The 19,274-nt window shown below is 52.4% G+C and overlaps 1 protein-coding gene across 8 annotated transcripts; it reads left to right on the top strand.

Moving 5' to 3' along the window:
• The first annotated feature begins 2,263 nt into the window (after positions 1-2,263).
• Positions 2,264-16,747, top strand: LOC120311947 (GTPase IMAP family member 9-like). Of its 8 annotated transcripts, none has more exons than XM_039352060.1 (4): positions 2,272-2,371; positions 3,085-3,180; positions 4,167-4,231; positions 4,379-5,047. In XM_039352060.1, exons 3-4 carry the CDS (start codon positions 4,213-4,215, stop codon positions 5,035-5,037), a joined length of 678 nt encoding a protein of 225 aa, XP_039207994.1. In that variant the 5' UTR covers positions 2,272-2,371; positions 3,085-3,180; positions 4,167-4,212; the 3' UTR covers positions 5,038-5,047. The 8 variants fall into 8 exon arrangements, with proteins under 8 accessions (XP_039207992.1, XP_039207994.1, XP_039207991.1 ...); XM_039352061.1 differs by having other exon boundaries at positions 2,318-2,386; XM_039352058.1 differs by lacking the exon at positions 3,085-3,180 and having other exon boundaries at positions 2,264-2,371.
• Positions 16,748-19,274: the final 2,527 nt, after the last annotated feature.

The following is a 19,274-nucleotide window of genomic DNA, read 5'->3' as shown; positions in this document are numbered from 1 at the left end:
AGACAGACAGACAGATACAGATAGATAGATAGATAGACAGATAGATAGATAGATAGATAGATAGATAGATAGATAGATAGATAGATAGATAGATAGGGAGGGATAGGTAGATAGATATATAGATAGATAGATAGATAGATAGATAGATAGATAGATAGATAGAGAAAAAAGGAAGGAGGTAAGGAAGGAAGGAAAGAAGGAAAGAAGGGATGGAGGAAGGAAAGGGAGGAAAAAGAAAGGGGGAGAGCGGAAGGAAGGAAGGGGACAGAGGAAGGAAGGAAGGAAAGGTTGGTAGATAGAAATGATAGATTAGATGGTAGATGAAAGAAAGAGGAAGGAAGGGAAGGAAGGAAAAAAAGAAAGAGGGAGGGGAGGGAAGGAAGGAGGGCAGGAAGGAGGGAGGAAAAACGAAAAGAAGGAGGAAGGAGTGGAGGAAAGAAAGGCGAGACAGTGGAAAGAAGGAAAGAAGAAAGAGAGGAAGGGAGGGAGGGAAGGGAGGAAGGAAAGAGAGAGAGGAAGGCAGAGAGGAAGGAAGGGAGGAAAAGAGGGAGGGAGGCAGGGAGGAAGGAAGGAAGGAAGGGAGAGAGAGAGGGAAGGACAGGGAAGGAAGAAGGAACGGACGAGAGAAAGGTGAGACAGTGGAAAGAAGGAAGAGAGGAAGGTGGGAGGGAGAGAGGAAAGAAGGAAAGATAGGGAGGAAGGGAGGAAAAGAGGAAGGGAGAAGGAAGGAGGGCAGGAAGGGAGGAAGAAGGAAAGGAAGGTGGCAGGAAGGCACGGAGGAAAGAAAAGACAGACAGTGGAAGGAAGGAAGAGGAAGAGGAGGGAGGGAGGAAGGAAGGAAAAGAGAGGGAGGGTTGACCCGGAGTTAGGAGACCGCGGGAGGAAGCGTCACTTGTGAATGGGGGTCTTTGGGCTCTAGCAGAGTCGCGGATGCGGGTCTCCTGAAAGGAGAGCAAGGCAAACACGTGATCTCGAAGGAAACAGCCAACATTTTGAACTCCTTCCGCTTTCTCCCTTCTTATCTACAGCGCGACAGACTTACGGGTGTGTGTGCGTGCGTGCGTGTTCGTGTGAAATCTCGATCTGACGCGTGTCAGCTTTGCCGGCTGGAACTGCTTGTGTCGTCGTCGGAAAGAATCAACGCCAAACGTTCCTGCCCCGCCCTTCCAACTCTGGCTCGACTAGATGACCTCCAGCGTCCCTTCCAGCTCTGCCCTTCTGCGATTCCGTCAGGGTCTCCGGCTCGAAGAAGCAGGGGGCTGGGCTAGATGACCTCCAGGGTCCCTTCCAGCTCTTGTGATTCTATAAGAGTCGCCTGCTCGAGGAGGGGGACGGACTAGACTAGATGATCTCCCACGTCCCTTTCTATTCTTTATTCTGCGATGCCATAAGGGTATGCTGCTTGAGGAGGGGGTTGGGCTAGATGACCTCCGAGGTCCCTTCCGGCTCTGTCACTCTGTGATTCTGTCAGGGTCTCCAGCTCGAGGAAGGGGTGGGACTGGATGACCTCCAAGGTGCCTTCCTACGCTCCTATTTGGTAAGGGTCTCCTGCTCGAGCAGGGGGGCTGGACTAGATGACCTCCAAGGTCCCTTCCGACTTTGTGCTTCTGCAAGGGTCTCCTGCTTCAGCAGGGGGGCTGGACTAGATGACTTCCCAGACCCCTTCCGACTTTGTGTTTCTGCCAGGGTCTCCGGCGCGAGGAGGGGGCTGGACTAGATGACCTCCCAGAACCCTTCCAACTTTGTGCTTCTGCCAGGGTCTCCGGCGCGAGGAGGGGGCTGGACTAGATGACCTCCCAGACCCCTTCCGACTTTGTGCTTCTACCAGGGTCTCCAGCTTGAGGAAGGGGTGGGACTAGATGACCTCCAAGGTCCCTTCCGACTTTGTGCTTCTGCAAGGGTCTCCTGCTTCAGCAGGGGGGCTGGACTAGATGACCTCCCAGACCCCTTCCAACGTCGTGTTTCTGCCAGGGTCTCCGGCGCCAGGAGGGGGCTGGACTAGATGACCTCCAAGGCCCCTTCCGGCTCTTTCCTAACGGAAGACCCAAGACCTGGTTCTGTCAGTGGCCTCCGGGAAGGGCTAGGAAGACCCCCCCCGGCTCACAACACACACACACACACACACACACACACAAACACACAGAGAAAACCCGTTTCAGAAAGAAGAAATTCACTCTCGCAGCCAGTCGGAGGGGCGGGGAGGTGGGTGGAAGAGGCCCCGCCCCCTCCCCTTCCTGCCCCGCCCACCTCTGCCTAGCGAAGGGCGATTCCTCCCCCCCCCCGCAGAAGCGAAAGCAGCCCGCAGCCCGTCGGGGGAAGCAGCTGAGAGGCAGACGCGACCCCCTCCGCGCCCAGCTGGAGACTCGCTCAGGTTGCTGTCCGACAGGTCGAGCCGGGTAGAAAGTGGGGGGGAGGAGGGAGGGAGGGAGGGGGGGGCCTTCGACAGACGAGCTTGGCACTTAGAAGCACCGCGTGGGAAGGGGCCTCGGAGGCCATCTAGTCCAGCCCCCTGCTCGAACAGGAGCCCCCCCCCGCCAGATTCACAGAGTGGGGAAGGGGCCTCGGAGGGCATCTAGTCCAGCCCCCTGCTCAAGCGGAGCCCCCGCCAGATTCACAGAGTGGGGAAGGGGCCTTGGAGCATCTAGTCCAGCCCCCTGCTCGAGCAGGAGCCCCCCACCAGATTCACAGAGTGGGGAGGGACCTGGAGGGCATCAAGTCCAGCCCCCTGCTCGAGCAGGAGCCCCCCTGCCAGATTCACAGAGTGGGGAAGGGGCCTCGGAGGCCATCTAGTCCAGCCCCCTGCTTGAGCAGGAGCCCCCCCCCGCCAGATTCACAGAGTGGGGAAGGGACCTCGGAGGCCATCTAGTCCAGCCCCCTGCTCGAGCAGAAGACCCCCTACCCTTGCTGACTCCCTCTCTCCCTCCCCCTGCCACCCCTCCGTCTCAGCTGCTACCGTCTCAGACAAGTGACTGTCTTGTCTCTTCTTCAAAAAACGTCCAGTGATGGAGCGCCCACAATTTCTGGTGGCAAGCAGTTCCACCGCTGAATCGTCCTCCCTGTCAGGAACTCTCTCCTTCATTCCAGGTTGCTTCTCTCCTTGGTCAATCTCCAAGCGTGCTTTCTTCTCCCGCCCTCCGGTGCTTTGGAGAATCCTTTCGAACTCTGCTCTTCTCTGACTCCGTAAGGGTCTCCCGCTTCGGCAGGGGGTTGGACAAGATGACCTCCAAAGGTCCCTTCCGGCTGTTTTTCTGATTGATTGGTGGAGGCAGGCTGGCACTGAAGCGGGATCCAGCTGAAGGCTGGCGTTTGGGGATCGATTCCCACCTTTCCCGAAGCCCCAAAGCAGGGGAGGAGAAAGGAGGGATCGGGATGACTCCGCCTCAAGTCTGTGGGGAGGGGAGGAGGGATCGCTTTTAATCCCTCTCTCTCCAATCGCTGCCTGTGTCTTCTGGAGGGGGGCCCCTGTCTATCTCCGGTGGGGCCTCAAGTCTGTGGGGAGGGCCAGGGATCGCTTTTAATCCCTCTCTCTCCAATGCCTGTGTCTTCGAATCTCCCGGGCAAGCCTCAAGTCTATGGGGAGGGTGTGGAGGGATCGCTTTTAATCCCTCTCTCTCCAATCTCTGCCTGTGTCTTCTGGAGGGAGGGGGGCCCTGTCCATCTCTGAGCTGGCAAACCTCAAATTTGTGGGGAGGGCCTCGAGGGATCGCTTTTAATCCCTGTCTCTCCAATCGCTGCCTGTGTCTTCTGGAGGGAGGTGGGCCCATCTATCTTCGAGCCGGGCAAGCCTCAAGTCTGTGGGGAGGGGCTGGAGGGATCGCTTTTAATCCCTCTCTCTCCAATCGCTGCCTGTGTCTTCTGGAGGGAAGGGGGGCCCTGTCCATCTCCGAGCCGGCAAACCTCAAATTTGTGGGGAGCGGCTGGAGGGATCGCTTTTAATCCCTCTCTCTCCAATCTCTGCCTGTGTCTTCTGGAGAGAAGGGGGCCCCCTGTCTATCTCCGAGCCGGGCAAGCCTCAAGTCTGTGGGGAGGGCGTGGAGGGATCGCTTTTAATCCCTCTCTCTCCAATCGCTGCCTGTGTTCTTCTGGAGGGAAGGGAGGGGCCCTGTCCATCTCCAAGCTGGGCAAGTCTCTCCTTTGGCTGAGTCTGTTTCGCTTTTTTCCCCCAGAAAGATCGTGATTTGTCCTGTGGGAATCTTCTGGAATCTTCTGGAAATGGCTGCAAGCATCGAATGTAACGTTTTGGGTCCCTGAGGGTGAGGGGGTGGGGGCGGGAGTGAGTTGGGACTCGCTCTCCTGGGTGGAGGGACAGGCTGTGATGACGTGCGTACACGGCTGATCCGGGTCGCCTTTTGTGCGTCCTCCCCCCGTTGCGTTGCAGGGCCCGAGCGGAGGATCGTCCTGGTGGGCAAGACCGGGAATGGGAAAAGCGCGACGGGAAACGCCATCCTGGGAAGCAAAGCCTTTTACGCGGTGGCGTCGCCTAACTCCGTCACTGTGTCTTGCGAAAGGAAGGAGGCGTCGTGGAACGGCAGTAAGATTGTGGTGGTGGACACGCCGGGCTTTTTCGACACCAAGGTTCCACCGCACAAAACGGCGGAGGAAGTGAAGAAGTGCGTGAAGATGTGCGCCCCGGGCCCGCACGTCATCGTGCAGGTGATTCGTCCGGGCCGTTTTTCCCAGGAGGAGAAGGACGTGGCTAAGCTGATCAAGGAGATCTTCAACCTCAATGCCAAGCATTACATGATCCTCTTGTTCTCCCGGAAAGAGGACCTGGAAGAGAAAACTCTGGAGCAATTCCTGTCCGAGGATGATTCCTCTCTTCGGGATCAAGTCTCCGAATGCGGGTCCCGGATCCTGGCTTTCGACAACAAGGCCGAAGGCAAAGAACAAGAGACCCAGATGGACCAGCTGATGAGCATGATTGATCAGCTGGTGTTCATGAACCGCGAAGCGCCGTATTACACGGAAGACATGATGAAGAAGGACGAAAAGCAGTATAAGACAAAGAAGAATTTCTCCTGGTGCTCTCTTCTCTAAAAAAAAAAAACACCCCAAAGTCTTCCTACTCGATCCTTTCCTCTCGGGGGCAGCTCTCCCACAGGCCACAGCCCTGCGTTTCCCCCCTTTTGTTCCGTTCGAATCCAGCTCTCGCCGGGAGACCTCCGACGAACCCGAGTCGTGGCGGAATCACCCCAAGCCACTTCCTCCTCCCGAGAAGCCGATTTCTCCCCCCAGGATGACGGACTTTCTTCAATAACCTGCCCCCACACCCGTGTCTGCCGGGTCCATAGCCTCATTCCCTACCAGCTTGGACCCTTTGGAAAGACACTCTCTTTCGTGCTTCCCGTCTCTCAATCCTTCGAGGGAGACCAGGCCAGGAAACCACCAACACAAGAAATGTTAGAGCTGGACTTTATTGGGATAAATGACAGTAGCATCTCCCCTTCACTCTCGCTGGCACCAAAGCGCATCGAGGCAGGACAGCCTTGAGGTTCTATCTCACCCGTTCCTGTTTTCCTGGGGCGAATCCGTGTTTTCCTACATGTTTTCTTTGGGGCTTCCCCATCTGTCAATCCTTCGAGGCAGACCAGGCCGACAAACCACCGACACAAGAAATATTAGACTTTGTTGGTACTGATTATAGTAGCAGAATCTTGAAAATGTCTCCCGTTTGCTCCCGCTGGCACCAAAGAGCATCAAGGCAGGACAGCCTTGAGGTTCTTTCTCCCCCATTCCTGTTTTCCTGGGGCGAATCCCTGTTTTCCTACATGTTTTCTTTGGGGCTTCCCCATCTGTCAATCCTTCGAGGCAGACCAGGCCGAGAAACCACCGACACAAGAAATAGTAGACTTTGTCCGGTACCGATTATAGTAGCAGAATCTTGAAAGTGTCTCCCCGTCGCTCCCGCTGGCACCAAAGCGCCTCAAGGCCGGGCAGCCTTGGGGTTCTTGCTCACCTGTTCCTGTTTTCCCGGGGTGAATTCACATTTTCCTTATACAGGTGCCGCCCGTTTCCTGAAAGGCCGTCTCTGTACTTTTCCACACCGCCTTCCAATGGTGAATCTGGACTCACGAGGGAAATCCTGTCGGTTCTTCTTATGAAAACCTTTTTATTAAATCTCCTCCTCGCTTTGGAAAGAAGCCGTGTGTTTTGAAGGCGGGATTTGGGGGAGAACAGCCTGGTCGGTCACCTCTAGCTTAGCCGGATCCACGCAGCAACCCACTCGCAGAGGGGGAGGGGGGCAGGGAACGAGGGGAATCTACTCGAGGGGTGGGTCAGAATGCAGGGTGCTCTGCCGATGGGAGAGGGAGGGGTCCCTCCTGCACGACAAGCAAGCCTTTATTGGTCTAAATGACAGCAGCAGAATCCTGAAAGTGTCTCCCCTTCACTCCCGCTGGCAACAAAGAGCATCAAAGAAACGCAGGCTTGAGCTTCTTTCTCACCCCTTCCTGTTTTCCCGGGGTAAATTCACGTTTTCCTTAGACAGCTGCCACGGGGGGAGTTGGAATGAGGGGAATCTACTGAAGGGGTAGGTCAGAATGCAGCGTGCTCCCCCAAAAGTTTTCCACCCTGGAAGCAGGAGGGGGGGGTCCCTCCTGCATGGCAAGTGAGCCTTTATTGGTCGAAATGACAGCAGCAGAATCCTGAAAGTGTCTCCCCTTCGCTCCCGCTGGCACCAAAGAGCATCAAGGCAGGGCAGCCTTGAGCTTCTTTCTCACCCCTTCCTGTTTTCCTGGGGTAAATTCACGTTTTCCTTAGACAGCTGCCACAGGGGGAGATGGAACGAGGGGAATCTACTCCAGGGGTGGGTCAGAACGAAGGGTGCTCCCCCGAAAGCTTTCCACCTTGGAAGTGGGGGGGGGTCCCTCCTGCAATGGCAAGCGAGCCTCCGTTCGGTCCCCCACCTTTCACTTTCAGCGCGTCCCTTTGCCAGATTGCCCTGGGTTTCCTCGTCCGGCAGGCAAAGAAGGAAGGGTCAGCTGTCCAGTGGCCAAAGAAGTTTGGGCCTGTCTCCGGCCTCAACTCCAGCCCTCATTGGGCCATGCCTTTTCCACATTCCCCCCCAGCCTTCACACACACACACACACACACACGCACACACACACACACACACACACCATCCTTTCCTTCGGTCCTTAGCCTTAGTCCTTAGTCTCTGGGCGTTTACACTTTCCGGTGTGCCCACTGTGATAGGTCCACGCCCTATTCTTCTAATTTTTGTCTGTGTTTTAATTTCCCTTCAGGATTCAAAACGTCTTGATAAGTCACAATTTTCTCACCGGTGATTAAGTTTGGGCGAACGCCTTGAGGATGTTTAGGATCCGGAGGCTTGGCAACTTGACTCGTATTTAGGGCGGTCGCAGCGTCCCCCCGGGGGGGTCACGTGATCCACTGGTGTGACGTACTATCTCCTGGGGGGGAGAGGATGACAGTGGGGTGTCCCGATCCGCAGTTGCGACCTACTGTTTTCTGGGGGGGAGGGGACAACAATGGGGTGTCCCAGGGCTTCCTTCGGACACCCCATTTTCGTCCCCTCCCCCCCAGGAGACAGTAGGTCGCAACAGCGGATCACGTGACCACCACACCCCCGGGGGGGGACGCTGCGACCGTCCTAAGTATGAGTCAAGTTGCCCAGCCTCCGGGTGTCAATCAGCGGCCCTCAGGGTGAGAAATCGTCAAAACGTTTTCCCGTGCCGTCGTAACTTCCGACCGTCAGTAAGCAAGCTATTGTAAGTCTACCTGTACTGTATCCCTTTTTTCCTCCCCCCCCCGTCCGTCGAGTTTTTGACCCCTTGCTAAGGCAAGTGGTTGGTCTCGAAACGTCGCCGAAATGTCCTCAAAAGTGTTCGGCCAAACTTAAATCAACAATGAGAAAATTGTGACTTATCGAGACGCTTTGAATAAGGAAGGGAAATTAAAGCACAGGCCGGAATTCAAAGAACGGGGTATGGACCTATCACGGTGGGCACGCCTGAAAATCTAAACGCGATCTAAACGCGATCGGAAAAAGATTTATTTATAAACAGCAGGCAGAATTCGATCGGAAAAAGATGATCCAAAACAGTGGTTCTCAACCTTTTTAATGCCGTGACCCCCAAACGGTCGTAAGTTGAGGACTACTCAACTGGTGCAGCCCCGTTTGCAGAATGGGACTTTTGGCGGGCTCAGCAGGGCAGAGACAGCCTGGACCATTCCTATTGGCTTTGGAAAGCCAATAGAATGAGACTCTGTTCAAGAGAGTCTATTCTATTGGCTTTCCAAAGCCAATAGAATAAAAGGGAGGAGCACAGCTAAGGAAAAGGGGGAATAAAATGGCGGACTGCGTTGTTTGGCGACCCCCGTGAAATGGTCGTTCGACCCCAAATGGGGTCCCCACCCACAGGTTGAGAACCACTGCTATATAGTTTCCTCGAATCTTCATTGAGTTTCAGAGTTTGCGTCTTGAAATTCTTAGTTCCTGCATTGCGGTTTGTTCTTGTGCCCTTTTTATATTTCTTTTTTGCGTCTTAAATTTGACTTGTAATTCAGTCATGAAATGTTACTGTTTTTCTTTTTGGGCATTTCACTTTCTTGCAGTTGAATTTTGTTTTCGTTGGTCATTGCATTGAAGTGTTTTGAATAAAGAAGATCATCACGAAATGCACGTATCACGAAGTTTGGGAATAAAATTTCTCACACACAGTTGAGATAGGGGAAAAAGACTGGAAATAAAGTATTTGCATCGATATGTCCTGATGACAGTTTTAAAGGAAACAAAAAAAAGGGTTTGCATAAATTGAAGAATTATTTCCTATGTTGTGATTGAGAGGTTGTTTTGGGGGGAGGGGGGCGATGACGACTTCCTCATTGGCTCAAGGGGGCAATTCGTTCAAAAAGGTTAAGAACCACTGGACTAGATGACCTCTAAGGTCCCTTCTGACTCTAAATTTCTGTTGAAATGTCTGCAAAATTCTATAAATCCGTAAGGCTCCCCCTGCTCGACGGGAGGAGGGGGGCGGCGGGTGGGGGGGGGCGTTTGGGTTGGACTAGATGACCTCCCAGGTCCCTTCCAATTGTGTGATTCGGTAAGAGTCTCCTGCTCCAGCGTGTGCGTGTGCATGTGTGTGTGTGTGTGTGTTGACTTCCAAGGTCCCTTCTGACTGAGTGATTCTGTAATTCTGTAAAGGTCTCCTACACAAGGGGGGGGGAGCAGTTGGACTAGATGATCTCCAAGGACCTTCAGTGATTCTGTAAGAGTCTCCTGCTCGAGTGGGTGCGGGGTGTGTGTTGGGCTAGATGACCTCCAAGATCCCTTCTGACTGAGTGATTCTGTAATTCTGTAAGGGTCTCCTGCTGGAGCACGGGGTTGGACTAGATGACCTCCAAGGCTCCCTTCTGATTCAGTGATTCTGTAAGGGTCTCCTGCTCGAGCAGGGGGTTGGACTAGATGACCTCCAGGGTCCCTTCAAGCCTGTCATTCTATGATGCTGTAAGGGTTTCTTGCTCGAGCAGGGGGTTGGACTAGATGACCTCCAAGGTCCCTTCCAATTGTGTGATTCGCTAAGGCTCTCCTGCTCGAGTGCATGCGTGTGTGTTTGTGTGTGTGTATGCGTATGTGTGTGTTGGACTAGATGACCTCCAAGGTCTCTTCTGATTCAGTGATTCTGTAAGGGTCTCCTGCTGGAGCAGGGGATTGGACTAGATGACCTCCAGGGTCCCTTCCAATTGTGTGATTCGGCAAGGGTCTCATGGTCGAGCGTGTGCTGTCCGTGTGTGTGTGTGTGTGTGTGTGTGTGTGTGTGTGTGTGTTGGACTAGATGACTTCGAAGGCCCCTTCTGACTCTGTGATTCTGTAAGAGTCCCCTACTTGAGTGTGGGGGGGTTGGACTAGATGACCTCCAAGGTCCCTTTTGACTCAGTGATTCTGTAAGGGTCTCCTGCTTCAGCGGGTGCGGGGAGGGGGTCGGACTAGATGACACTCTGGCTTTCTGTGATTCTGTAAGGGTCTTCTGCTCGAGCAGGGGGTTGGACTAGATGACCTCCAAGGTCCCTTCCAACTGTGTGATTCGGTAAGTCTCTTGCTCGATTGTGTGTGTGTGTGTGTGTGTGTGTGTGTGTGTGTATGTGTTGACTTCCAAGGTCCCTTCTAACTCAAGTGATTCTGTAATTCTGTAAGGGTCTCCTACACAAGCGGGGGGGGGGGAGTTGGACTAGATGACCTCCGAGGTCCCTTCTGACTCAGTGATTCTGTAAGGGTCTCCTGCTGGAGCAGGGGGTCGGACTAGATGACCTCCAAGGCTCCCTTCTGATTCAGTGGATTCTGTAAAGGTCTCTTGCTGGAGCGTTGGCGGCGGCGGGGGAGGGGTCGGACTCGAGGACCTCCAAGGTCCCCTTCCAAATCCGTGATTGTGGCCAGAGCTGCGCGCGAGCCAAAGCCCCCCCCGCCCGCCCGACCCACCCGTTCTTCTCGAGGCAGGGCTGGGCGGGGGTCCTCCCCGCCCCCTCCCCTTCTCAGAGTCCGGATCTGCCCCTCCAGGGACGGGGGGAGGGGAGGGGGGGGCGTCCCCGCTTGCTATTAATAGGGGCAGCTGTTTAACGGGGGGGGGCTGTTCTTCCCCCGCCCCGAATGGTTGACAGCTGCCTGTCAGCTGAGATATTTTGGGGGGGGGGGGTCTCTGCCAAGAAGAGACGTCTTCTCTGCAACCACGTGATTCCAGACAGCTGCAGCGACCCTCGGCCGTTTTCGCTTTCGTTTGCCCCTCGCAGCTCGCGCAGTCGCAGAGAGGGCCAGGCGGAGGGGAAGGTGGGGGGGGGGAAAACGACCCCTTTCCTGGAAGAGGCTGGGATTCGTGCAAAGAGGGAGAAAAGCGGGCGGCTGGGGAGGGCTGGACTAGATGACCTCCCGGCTCCCTTCCGACTGTCGTCGTTCTGGAATTCGGTAGCGGGTCTCCTGCTCGAGCAGGCGGTTGGAGTGGATGACCTCCATGGGTCCCTTTGCACTCTGTCATTCTGTGATTCTGGAAGGGTCTCCTGCTCGAGCAGGGGGATGGACTACATGACCTCCAGGGTCCCTTCCAATTGTGTGATTCAGCAAGGGTCTCCTGCTCGAGCGTGTGTGTGTGTGTGTGTGTTGGACTAGATGACCTCCAAGATCCCTTCTGATTCAGTGATTCTGTGAGGGTCTCCTGCTCGAGCACGGAGTTGGACTAGATGACCTCCAGGGTCCCTTCCAAGGGTGTCATTCGGTAAGGGTCTCCTGCTCGAGCCTGTGTGTGTGTGTGTGTGTGTGTTGGACTAGATGGCCTCTAAGGTCCCTTCTGATTCAGTGATTCTGGAAGGGTCTCCTGCTCGAGCAGGGGGTTGGACTAGATGACCTCCGGGGTCCCTTCCAATTGTGTCATTCGGTAAGGGTCTCATGCTCGAGCGTGTGTGTGTGTGTGTGTGTGTGTGTGTCTGTGTGTGTGTTGGACTAGATGACCTCCAGGGTCCCTTCAAGCCTGTCCTATGATTCTGTCAGGGTCTCCTGCTCGAGCCGGGGGTTGGACTAGATGACCTCCAGGCTCCCTTCCAATTGTGTGAGTCGGCAAGGGTCTCGAGCGGGGGTGCGTGCGTGTTTGTGTGCGTGTTTGTGTGTGTGTGTGTGTGTGTGTGTTGGACTAGATGACCTCTAAGGTCCCTTCTGACTGTGTAAATGTCTGTAAAAATGTCTGCAAAATTCTGTAAATCCGTAAGGCTCCCCCTGCTCGACGGGAGGGGGGGGCGGCGGGCTGGGGGGGGGGCGTTTGGGTTGGACTAGATGACCTCCCAGCTCCCTTCCGACTCTTGTTCATTCATGGGGCGGGGCAGGGCAGGAAAGAGCCCCCCTCCCCCGGTCCACGGAAATCCCCCCAGCCACCCACCCCATAATTCTCCCCCCCAGGAAGGATTCAGACGCCCCCTCCCCACTTCAGGGACAGCCCAGGCTCCGCGGGGGAGGGGGGGAGAGGGCTGCCGCAGCCAATCCGAGGCCGAGGAGAGACTCTGCTCTCCCCCCCCCGTCCTGCCCCCCGCCCCCGCCCCGTCCAGGCGATTTATATGCGGCTCTCTGCTGAAGAGACGGAAACCCCTCGCAGCGGAGAGGCAGGTGGGTGTCCAACCGGTCGAGACTTCTCGGCTCTTCGGGGATAGAAAGGTGGTGTGGGGGAGGGTCGCCTGAATCTCCTCCCCCCCCCTCCAGCAGGCAGGCAGGAGGAGGAGAAGGATCTGGGGGTCTCCTCTAGCCCTGGCTGCCCAAATCCCCCCCCCCCCGGTCAGTGCCGTGGGAAGGGTGGGGAGGGGGCTCTCCAACCAGGAAAGACCCCCTCCCCGAAAACAAGGCACCGATCCAGCCCGCCCCAGCCCCCTCCCCAATGCTTGGCTCCTGGAATTCATGCCAAGAGGAAGAAAATCCGGAGTGGGGGGTAGGGGGTTGGACTAGATGACCTCCCAGCTCCCTTTCGCGCTCTTGTCCTTCTGGGATTGTCAGGGTCTCCTGCTCGAGCAGGGGGCCGGACTAGATGACCTCCAGTGTCCCTTCATGCCTGTCATTCTATGATTCTCTAAGGGTCTCCTGCTCGAGCAGGGGGCTGGACTAGATGACCTCCAGGGTCCCTTTTGCGCTCTTGTCCTTCTGGGATTCGGTCAGGGTCTCCTGCTTGAGCAGGGGGTCAGACTAGATGACCTCCAGGGTCCCTTTCGCGCTCTTGTCCTTCTGGGATTCGGTCAGGGTGTCCTTCTCGAGAAGGGGGCTGGACTAGATGACCTCCAGGGTCCCTTTCGCTCTCTTGTCCTTCTGGGATTCGGTCAGGGTCTCCTGCTCGAGCAGGGGGTCGGACTAGATGACCTCCGGGGTCCCTTCGCTCTCTTGTCCTTCTGGGATTCGGTCAGGGTCTGCTACTTGAGCAGGGGGCTGGACTAGATGACCTCCAGGGTCCCTTCACAGGCTGTCATTCTGTGATTCAGTCAGGGTCTCCTGCTCCAACAGTGTGTATGTGTGTGTGTGTGTCTGTCTGTCTGTCTGTCTTCAGCCATGGGAAGGATGGGGAGGGGGCTTCCCAACCAGGAAAGACCCCCCCCTCAAAAGCCACCTCTTAGCTCCTACAGCCACTTCCCTCCTCCCCCCCCCTGCAGGAAATTCAGCAGAGACCCCCTGCTCTTGCCCAAAGCCCCTCCCAGTCAGTGCCTTATAGGGGAGGGGGGCTGCAGCAGCCCTCCCCAATCAGAAAAGCCCCCCCTCAAAAAAAGGCACGGAGCTAGCCCGCCGTAGCCCCCTCCCCAATTCTTGGCCTTTCTCGCCACTTCCTTCTCCACCTTCCCGCCCCCCCCACAAAATTCAGCAGAGACCCCTCCCCTGCTGTCTGGGGGGGGTCTCAAATGAAAGGGGGCAGCCCTTGGAGACAGTCCCGCAGGGTGCACTGAAGTGCCCCCCCCTCCAATTTCCGGAAACCCTCCAGCATCTGTCCCCCCCCAATTGAAAATGGGCCGGGGGGGGGAAGGATCCGATGGGTCACCCCTCCCCAGGATAGTCAGGAGGGGGTGGCCCTCTTTGAGACCCCCCCTCCCGGGGGTCTTCTGGGGAGGGAGGGGGAGGAGAGATCCCGGCCAGCTCCGAGCAACGCGATTCTCTTCTTCGGCGTGACTCAGTTTCTCTTTTCACCCAGAAAGTTATCGGTTTGGGCTGATCAACTTTGGTCTGGAAATGTCTGCAAACATCCGAGGTAATGTGTTTGGGGGGGGCACTTTGGTCAGAGCTGCAGTCCTCGGGGGGGGGGGACAAGGAGTCCTCAACTTACGACCCAGATGGAGCCCAAAATTCTGGTCGTTAAGTGAGACGTTTAAGGGAGCTTTGTCCCATTTTAGGGTTTTTCTCACCTCAATTGCTAAGGGAAGTCTGGAGCTCCCCAGACAGAAGAGTAAAGGTAATCTCGACTTACGACCGGAAGGGAGCCCAACATTTTGGTCGTTAAGTGAGACATTTAAGGGAGCCTTGACCCATTTTACATTTTTTCTTGCCACAGTTGTTAAGGGAAGCTTGACAGACAGGAAATGGCAGGTAGTCCTCGACTTATGACCAGAATGGAGCCCAACATTTTGGTCGTTAAGTGAAACATTTAAGGGAGTCTTGCCCACAGTTGTTCAGTCCAGCTCTGGCCTTCCAAAACGGGAGAGGACAGATATTACTCGACTTAATGACTGCAACAGAGCCCCACATTTTGGTTGTTAAGTGAGTTTTGCCTCAGTTTACAACCTTTCTTGCCTCCGTTATGAAGTGAATCGCAGTGGTTGGTAAGTTAGTCAACCAGTGTGTGAAGAGAATCTGGCTTCCCTCGTTGACTTTGCTCCTCGGAAGGTTCGCCAAAGAGGACCTTGCAACCGTCGTAAATATGAGTCAGTCTCCAAGCGTCCGGATTTGGATCCCGTGACCCTGGGGTTGCTGCAAAGGTCGTGAGTGTGAAAAACGGCCATGCATCCCTTTGTTCAGTGCCATTTGAACGGTCCTGAAAGGGACTGTTGTAAGTTGAGCATTACCTATATAAAGATTTATTTCGCTACAAGAATCTGACCTACTAACAGACAAAGGGAAATGAGTGGGAGATAGGAAAGGCACCCAAAGTGGGCTGGATTTGGACCCCTTGCCAGTGTGTAGGGATTCATGACTGATGACACGTTTGACCCCTCCCTCAGGCTCAGCCTGATTATCTCCTACAATTGGATGGATGGATGGATGGATGGGTGGCTGGATGGATGGATGGATGATAGATAGATAGATAATAGATAAATAAAATTAGATGATAGATATAGAAGATAGAGATAGATAGATAGATAGATAGATAGATAGATAGATAGATAGATAGATAGAAATTAGGTGATAGATATAGAAGATAGATAGATAGATAGATAGATAGATAGATAGATAGATAGATAGATATAAATTAGGTAATAGATAGGTAGATAGGTAAGTAGGTAGGTAGGTAGATAAGATAAATTAGGTGATAGAGATATATAGGATAGAGAGATAAATTAGATGATAGAGATAGATAGATAGATAGATAGATAGATAGATAGATAGATAGATAGATAGATAGATAGATAGATAAGATAGAAATTAGGTGATAGATATAGAAGATAGATAGATAGATAGATAGATAGATAGATAGATAGATAGATAGATAGATAGATAGATAGATAGATAAGATAGAAATTAGGTGATAGATATAGAAGATAGATAGATAGATAGATAGATAGATAGATAGATAGATAGATAGATAGATAGATATTAGGTGATAGAGATATAAACTATAAATATAAATGATAGATAGATAGATAGATAGATAGATAGATATAAATTAGGTAATAGTTAGATAGATAGGTAGTTAGGTAGATAGGTAGATAGGTAGGTAGATAGATAGATAGATAGATAGATAGATAGATAGATAGATAGATAGATAGATAGATAGATAGATCAAGGGCCAGGAAAATCAGGAGTATCAATATTTATTGAAAGCTTCAGTTCGCTACAAGAATCTGACCTACTAACGGATCAAGGGACATGAGCAGGAGATAAGAAAGGCATTCAAAGGGGGCTGAATTTAGATCTCTTACGAGTGCAGAGGGATTCACGACTGATGATGCGTTTGATGCCTCCCTCAGGCACAGCCTGGTTCTCTTACTATAGATGGATGCATGGACGATAGATGATAGAGGCTAGATAGATAGATAGGTAGACAGATAGACAGACAGAGAGAGATAAATTAGGTGATAGAGATAGATATAGCATAAAGCTTAAGCTCTCTACAAAAATCTGACCTACTAACGGTCAGGGGAAATGACTGGGAGATTAAGATGGGCTGAATGTCGACCTCTTGTGAGCGTGCAGGGGTATCACGGCTGATAACCTGTTTGACGCCTCCCTGGGCGCCAGCCTGGTTGTCTCCTCCCAATGCTGCTGACCTGTCCCCTTCTTCTCTCCCTTCCCCCACTTTGGGTTGTAGGTCCCGAACGGAGGATCGTCCTGGTGGGCAAAACAGGCAACGGGAAGAGCGCGACGGGAAACACCAGTCTGGGAAGCCGCATCTTCGAATCGAAGATGTCTTCTGGTTCCGTCACCAAATGTTGCCAAAGGGAGCAGACGATGGTGAACGGCCGGAAGGTTGTGGTTGTTGACACACCCGGTTTCCTTGATACCGGGCGTCCCAAGTCAGAAACGATGGCCGAAGTGAGGAAGTGCGTGAAGTTTTGCACCCCGGGCCTGCACGTCATCCTGCAGGTGATCCGCCCAGGCCGTTTCACCCAGGAGGAGGAGGAAGTGGCTAAGCTGATCAAGGAGATCTTCAGCCTCAGCGCCAAGAACTACATGATCCTCCTGTTCACCCGGAAGGAGGATCTGGAAGGGGAGGACCTCGACCGGTTCATCTCCAAGGGGAACTGCGCCCTGAAGGAGCAGGTGAACCTGTGCGGGAAACGCTACCTGGCTTTCAACAACAAGGCCCAGGGGGAGGAGCGAGAGGAGCAGGTGGCCCAGCTGATGGAGATGATTGACGAGCTGGTGAAGGAGAACCGGGACGCTCCTTGTTACACTGAGGAAATGCTGGAGGTCGACAAGGAGAGCTTGAAGAGAAAAGTGGAGCTTTTTAGCAAATTGTTCCCCTTTTAGGACAGGACAGTCTTCGAGTACCACCAGTGCTTAGCAAGGTGTCAAAAACTTGATGACTAAAAAAAAAGGGGGGGGGGAATTCTGGGTTTTACTGATTAGATTCGTTGGTTGTTGTAGAAATGGCTAGTTTATAAAATTATGGAAAAATAAAAAGTTGAGGTTCAGTGTTAATGCTTCCTTCTACGGCAACGGAGGCATTCTGTTCTTTTTCCCTTCTCCCCCTCACCTTCCCCCCCTTTTTCCTCACCATCGTGTCCTACTATTCGCTTTTGTATTTTTGCATGTTATTCTACAATCTAATAAAATGTTACCAACTGTAGAAAAAAGGAAGAAAAACAACCAGTTTTAATTTCTTCGGTGGCCGTTCCTTGGCTGAACCCCTTTTCCCTCTGCACCGAGAAATGTACGACGAATTTATCCAATCTTTATTAATATGCACCACTGCCGGCTCGCTCAGGACCTGGCCCTCTTCAGATTTGTGGACTTCAACTCCCAGAATTCATCAGCCGTCATGTCCACAGGTCTTAAAGTTGCTAAGTTTTTAGACCCCCCAGCTAGCTGATCAGCCCTTCTTCCTCTCTCCTTTTTGTGCTCTCCTTCCACGGTGTAGTAAGAAGGCACCAATCCCTTCCCTGTACGCTTAAAGACACAGGAATCAAGTGCAAAGCAAAAAAGGCTCACAAAATAAAGAAACACATAAACTCCGTTTTTTTCTCTCTTTAAGCTGCCTCAGGCCTGTCATGTGTCACAATGTTGCAATCTGTGACTGAAAGGCTCTGGCAATGCCGAAAAGCTTTAGATTTAAATTAAGCCTGGTTACCTTCAAATGAAAACTTTTCAAAAGCCAAAGACAGACTCAAGATAATTGGGTAAAACTAATTACATTTGTTGTCACTCCCTTTTCCGGATTTTCCGTTAATTGTATTGGTTGGTCAATTGATCCTCTGTCTCAGTATTTGATTGTTCCACTTTTTCTGTTATCTTCTGTGTTGTTAGTTCTTTGGTTGTAGTCCAAAATTTGGGTTTGTGTACCTAAGCTGGCATCTTGTTCTTTTATGTTGGGTCTTATTTTGTCACAAGCTGAAAGAATGGTTTTATGTATTGCTTTCAACATGGACAGAATCTTTTCCTGGTCTTCATCCACATTCTCTTAATAATGTGTGAAGATAAGATAAGGTAAGGTAAGGTAAGATAAGATAAGGCAAGGTAAGATATGATAAGATGCTAAGATAAGAAAACCTTTATTGTCATTTTTTACTGTGGGCACAACGGCACACATCAAAAATGAAATTTAGTTGCCCGCTCTCAAAGTGAAACACATACATGACGCACACCTAAGCATACTATGAAGAACATATATAGAGACTCACATCCCTACATATATGTAGCAAATAAATATTAAATACTGTCTATCTTCAATGTATAACGGAAGGAAGAAGCTTGAGAGTTCACGAGATTAATGCTGTATGCAATGAAACTGTGGCTGAATCTGGATGCTCTGCTACGGATACCACGAAGCCTCCTCCCAGGAAGTAACAAGGAAAACAGGGCGTGAAGAGGATGTGTAGTGTCCCAGATAATCTTGCGGACCCTGCTCAAGCAACGCTTCTATGCCATGTCCTGGATTGGAGGGAGGGAACTGCCATTGAGGACTTTAAAATCAGACATTAAAAATAATTTTATAACTAGGTATGGGACCTCTATTTGACGTGTTTACAGGTAGTGTTTACAGTAGAAATTGTTCGTCAAGTAAGATTTTATAGTCCAAGGTTGCAAATTACATTTGCTTAAAGGGACTAAACCTACAGAAGTCAACACTTTGGACTCATTGCTAGCCTAAAATACAGACTAAAATATTCTAGTAACCAAAGCACACAAACCGAGTCTCTGAATTACAAAAGCTGCAAAAACTGTCCAAAAAAAATCCTTAGGGTAACCCAATCAAGCTGCCAGCTGATCCAGAACTAAATAAACCCACCTCCTTTCCAACATGCTCATCTGCCAGCTTTTCATTTCATTAGCGCTGATTGCATTCTCCTGGCTGGAGAAAATAAAGCAGAGGACCTTCCAGCAACAGCTCCTGCTTCTTCCCTGTCCATGTTTCCTGCCTGCCTGCTGAGCTCCTGCTCTTTCCCTGTGGTCTTTTTTCTCCCTAGATGACAACCTTGGAGGTCATTAAGTCCGACCCCCCCCCCTCCCTCATCCCTGTAGGGGCAGATCCAGACTCTGAGAGATGGAGGGGGCAGGGAGGAACCTGCCCATCCATGCCTCAAGAAGAACGTGTGGGCTGGGCGGGCGGGGCTTTGGATTGTGCGCAGCTCTTGCCAAAATCACAGATTTGGAAGGGGACATTGGAGGTCATCTAGTCTGACGCCCTGCTAGAGCAGGACACCCTTAAAGAATTACAGAATCACTGAATCAGAAGGGACCTTGGAGGTCATCTAGTCGAACCCTCTGCTTGATCAGGAGACCCTTACAGAATTACAGAATCATTCAGTCAGAAGGAATCTTGGAGGTCATCTAGTCCGACCCCCCCCACCTGTGGTTAAGCAAGAGACACTTACAGAATCACTGACTCAGAAGGGATCTTGGAGGTCATCTATTCGAACCCCCTGCTCGAGCA

This window comes from Crotalus tigris, unplaced genomic scaffold (assembly GCF_016545835.1).
Source record: "Crotalus tigris isolate CLP2741 ecotype Arizona unplaced genomic scaffold, ASM1654583v1 scf7180000018403.257466, whole genome shotgun sequence".
Taxonomy (NCBI): Eukaryota; Metazoa; Chordata; class Lepidosauria; order Squamata; family Viperidae; genus Crotalus; species Crotalus tigris.
The sequence above is the reverse complement of the archived record's forward strand: the minus strand, read 5'-3'. Positions and strand labels throughout refer to the sequence as shown.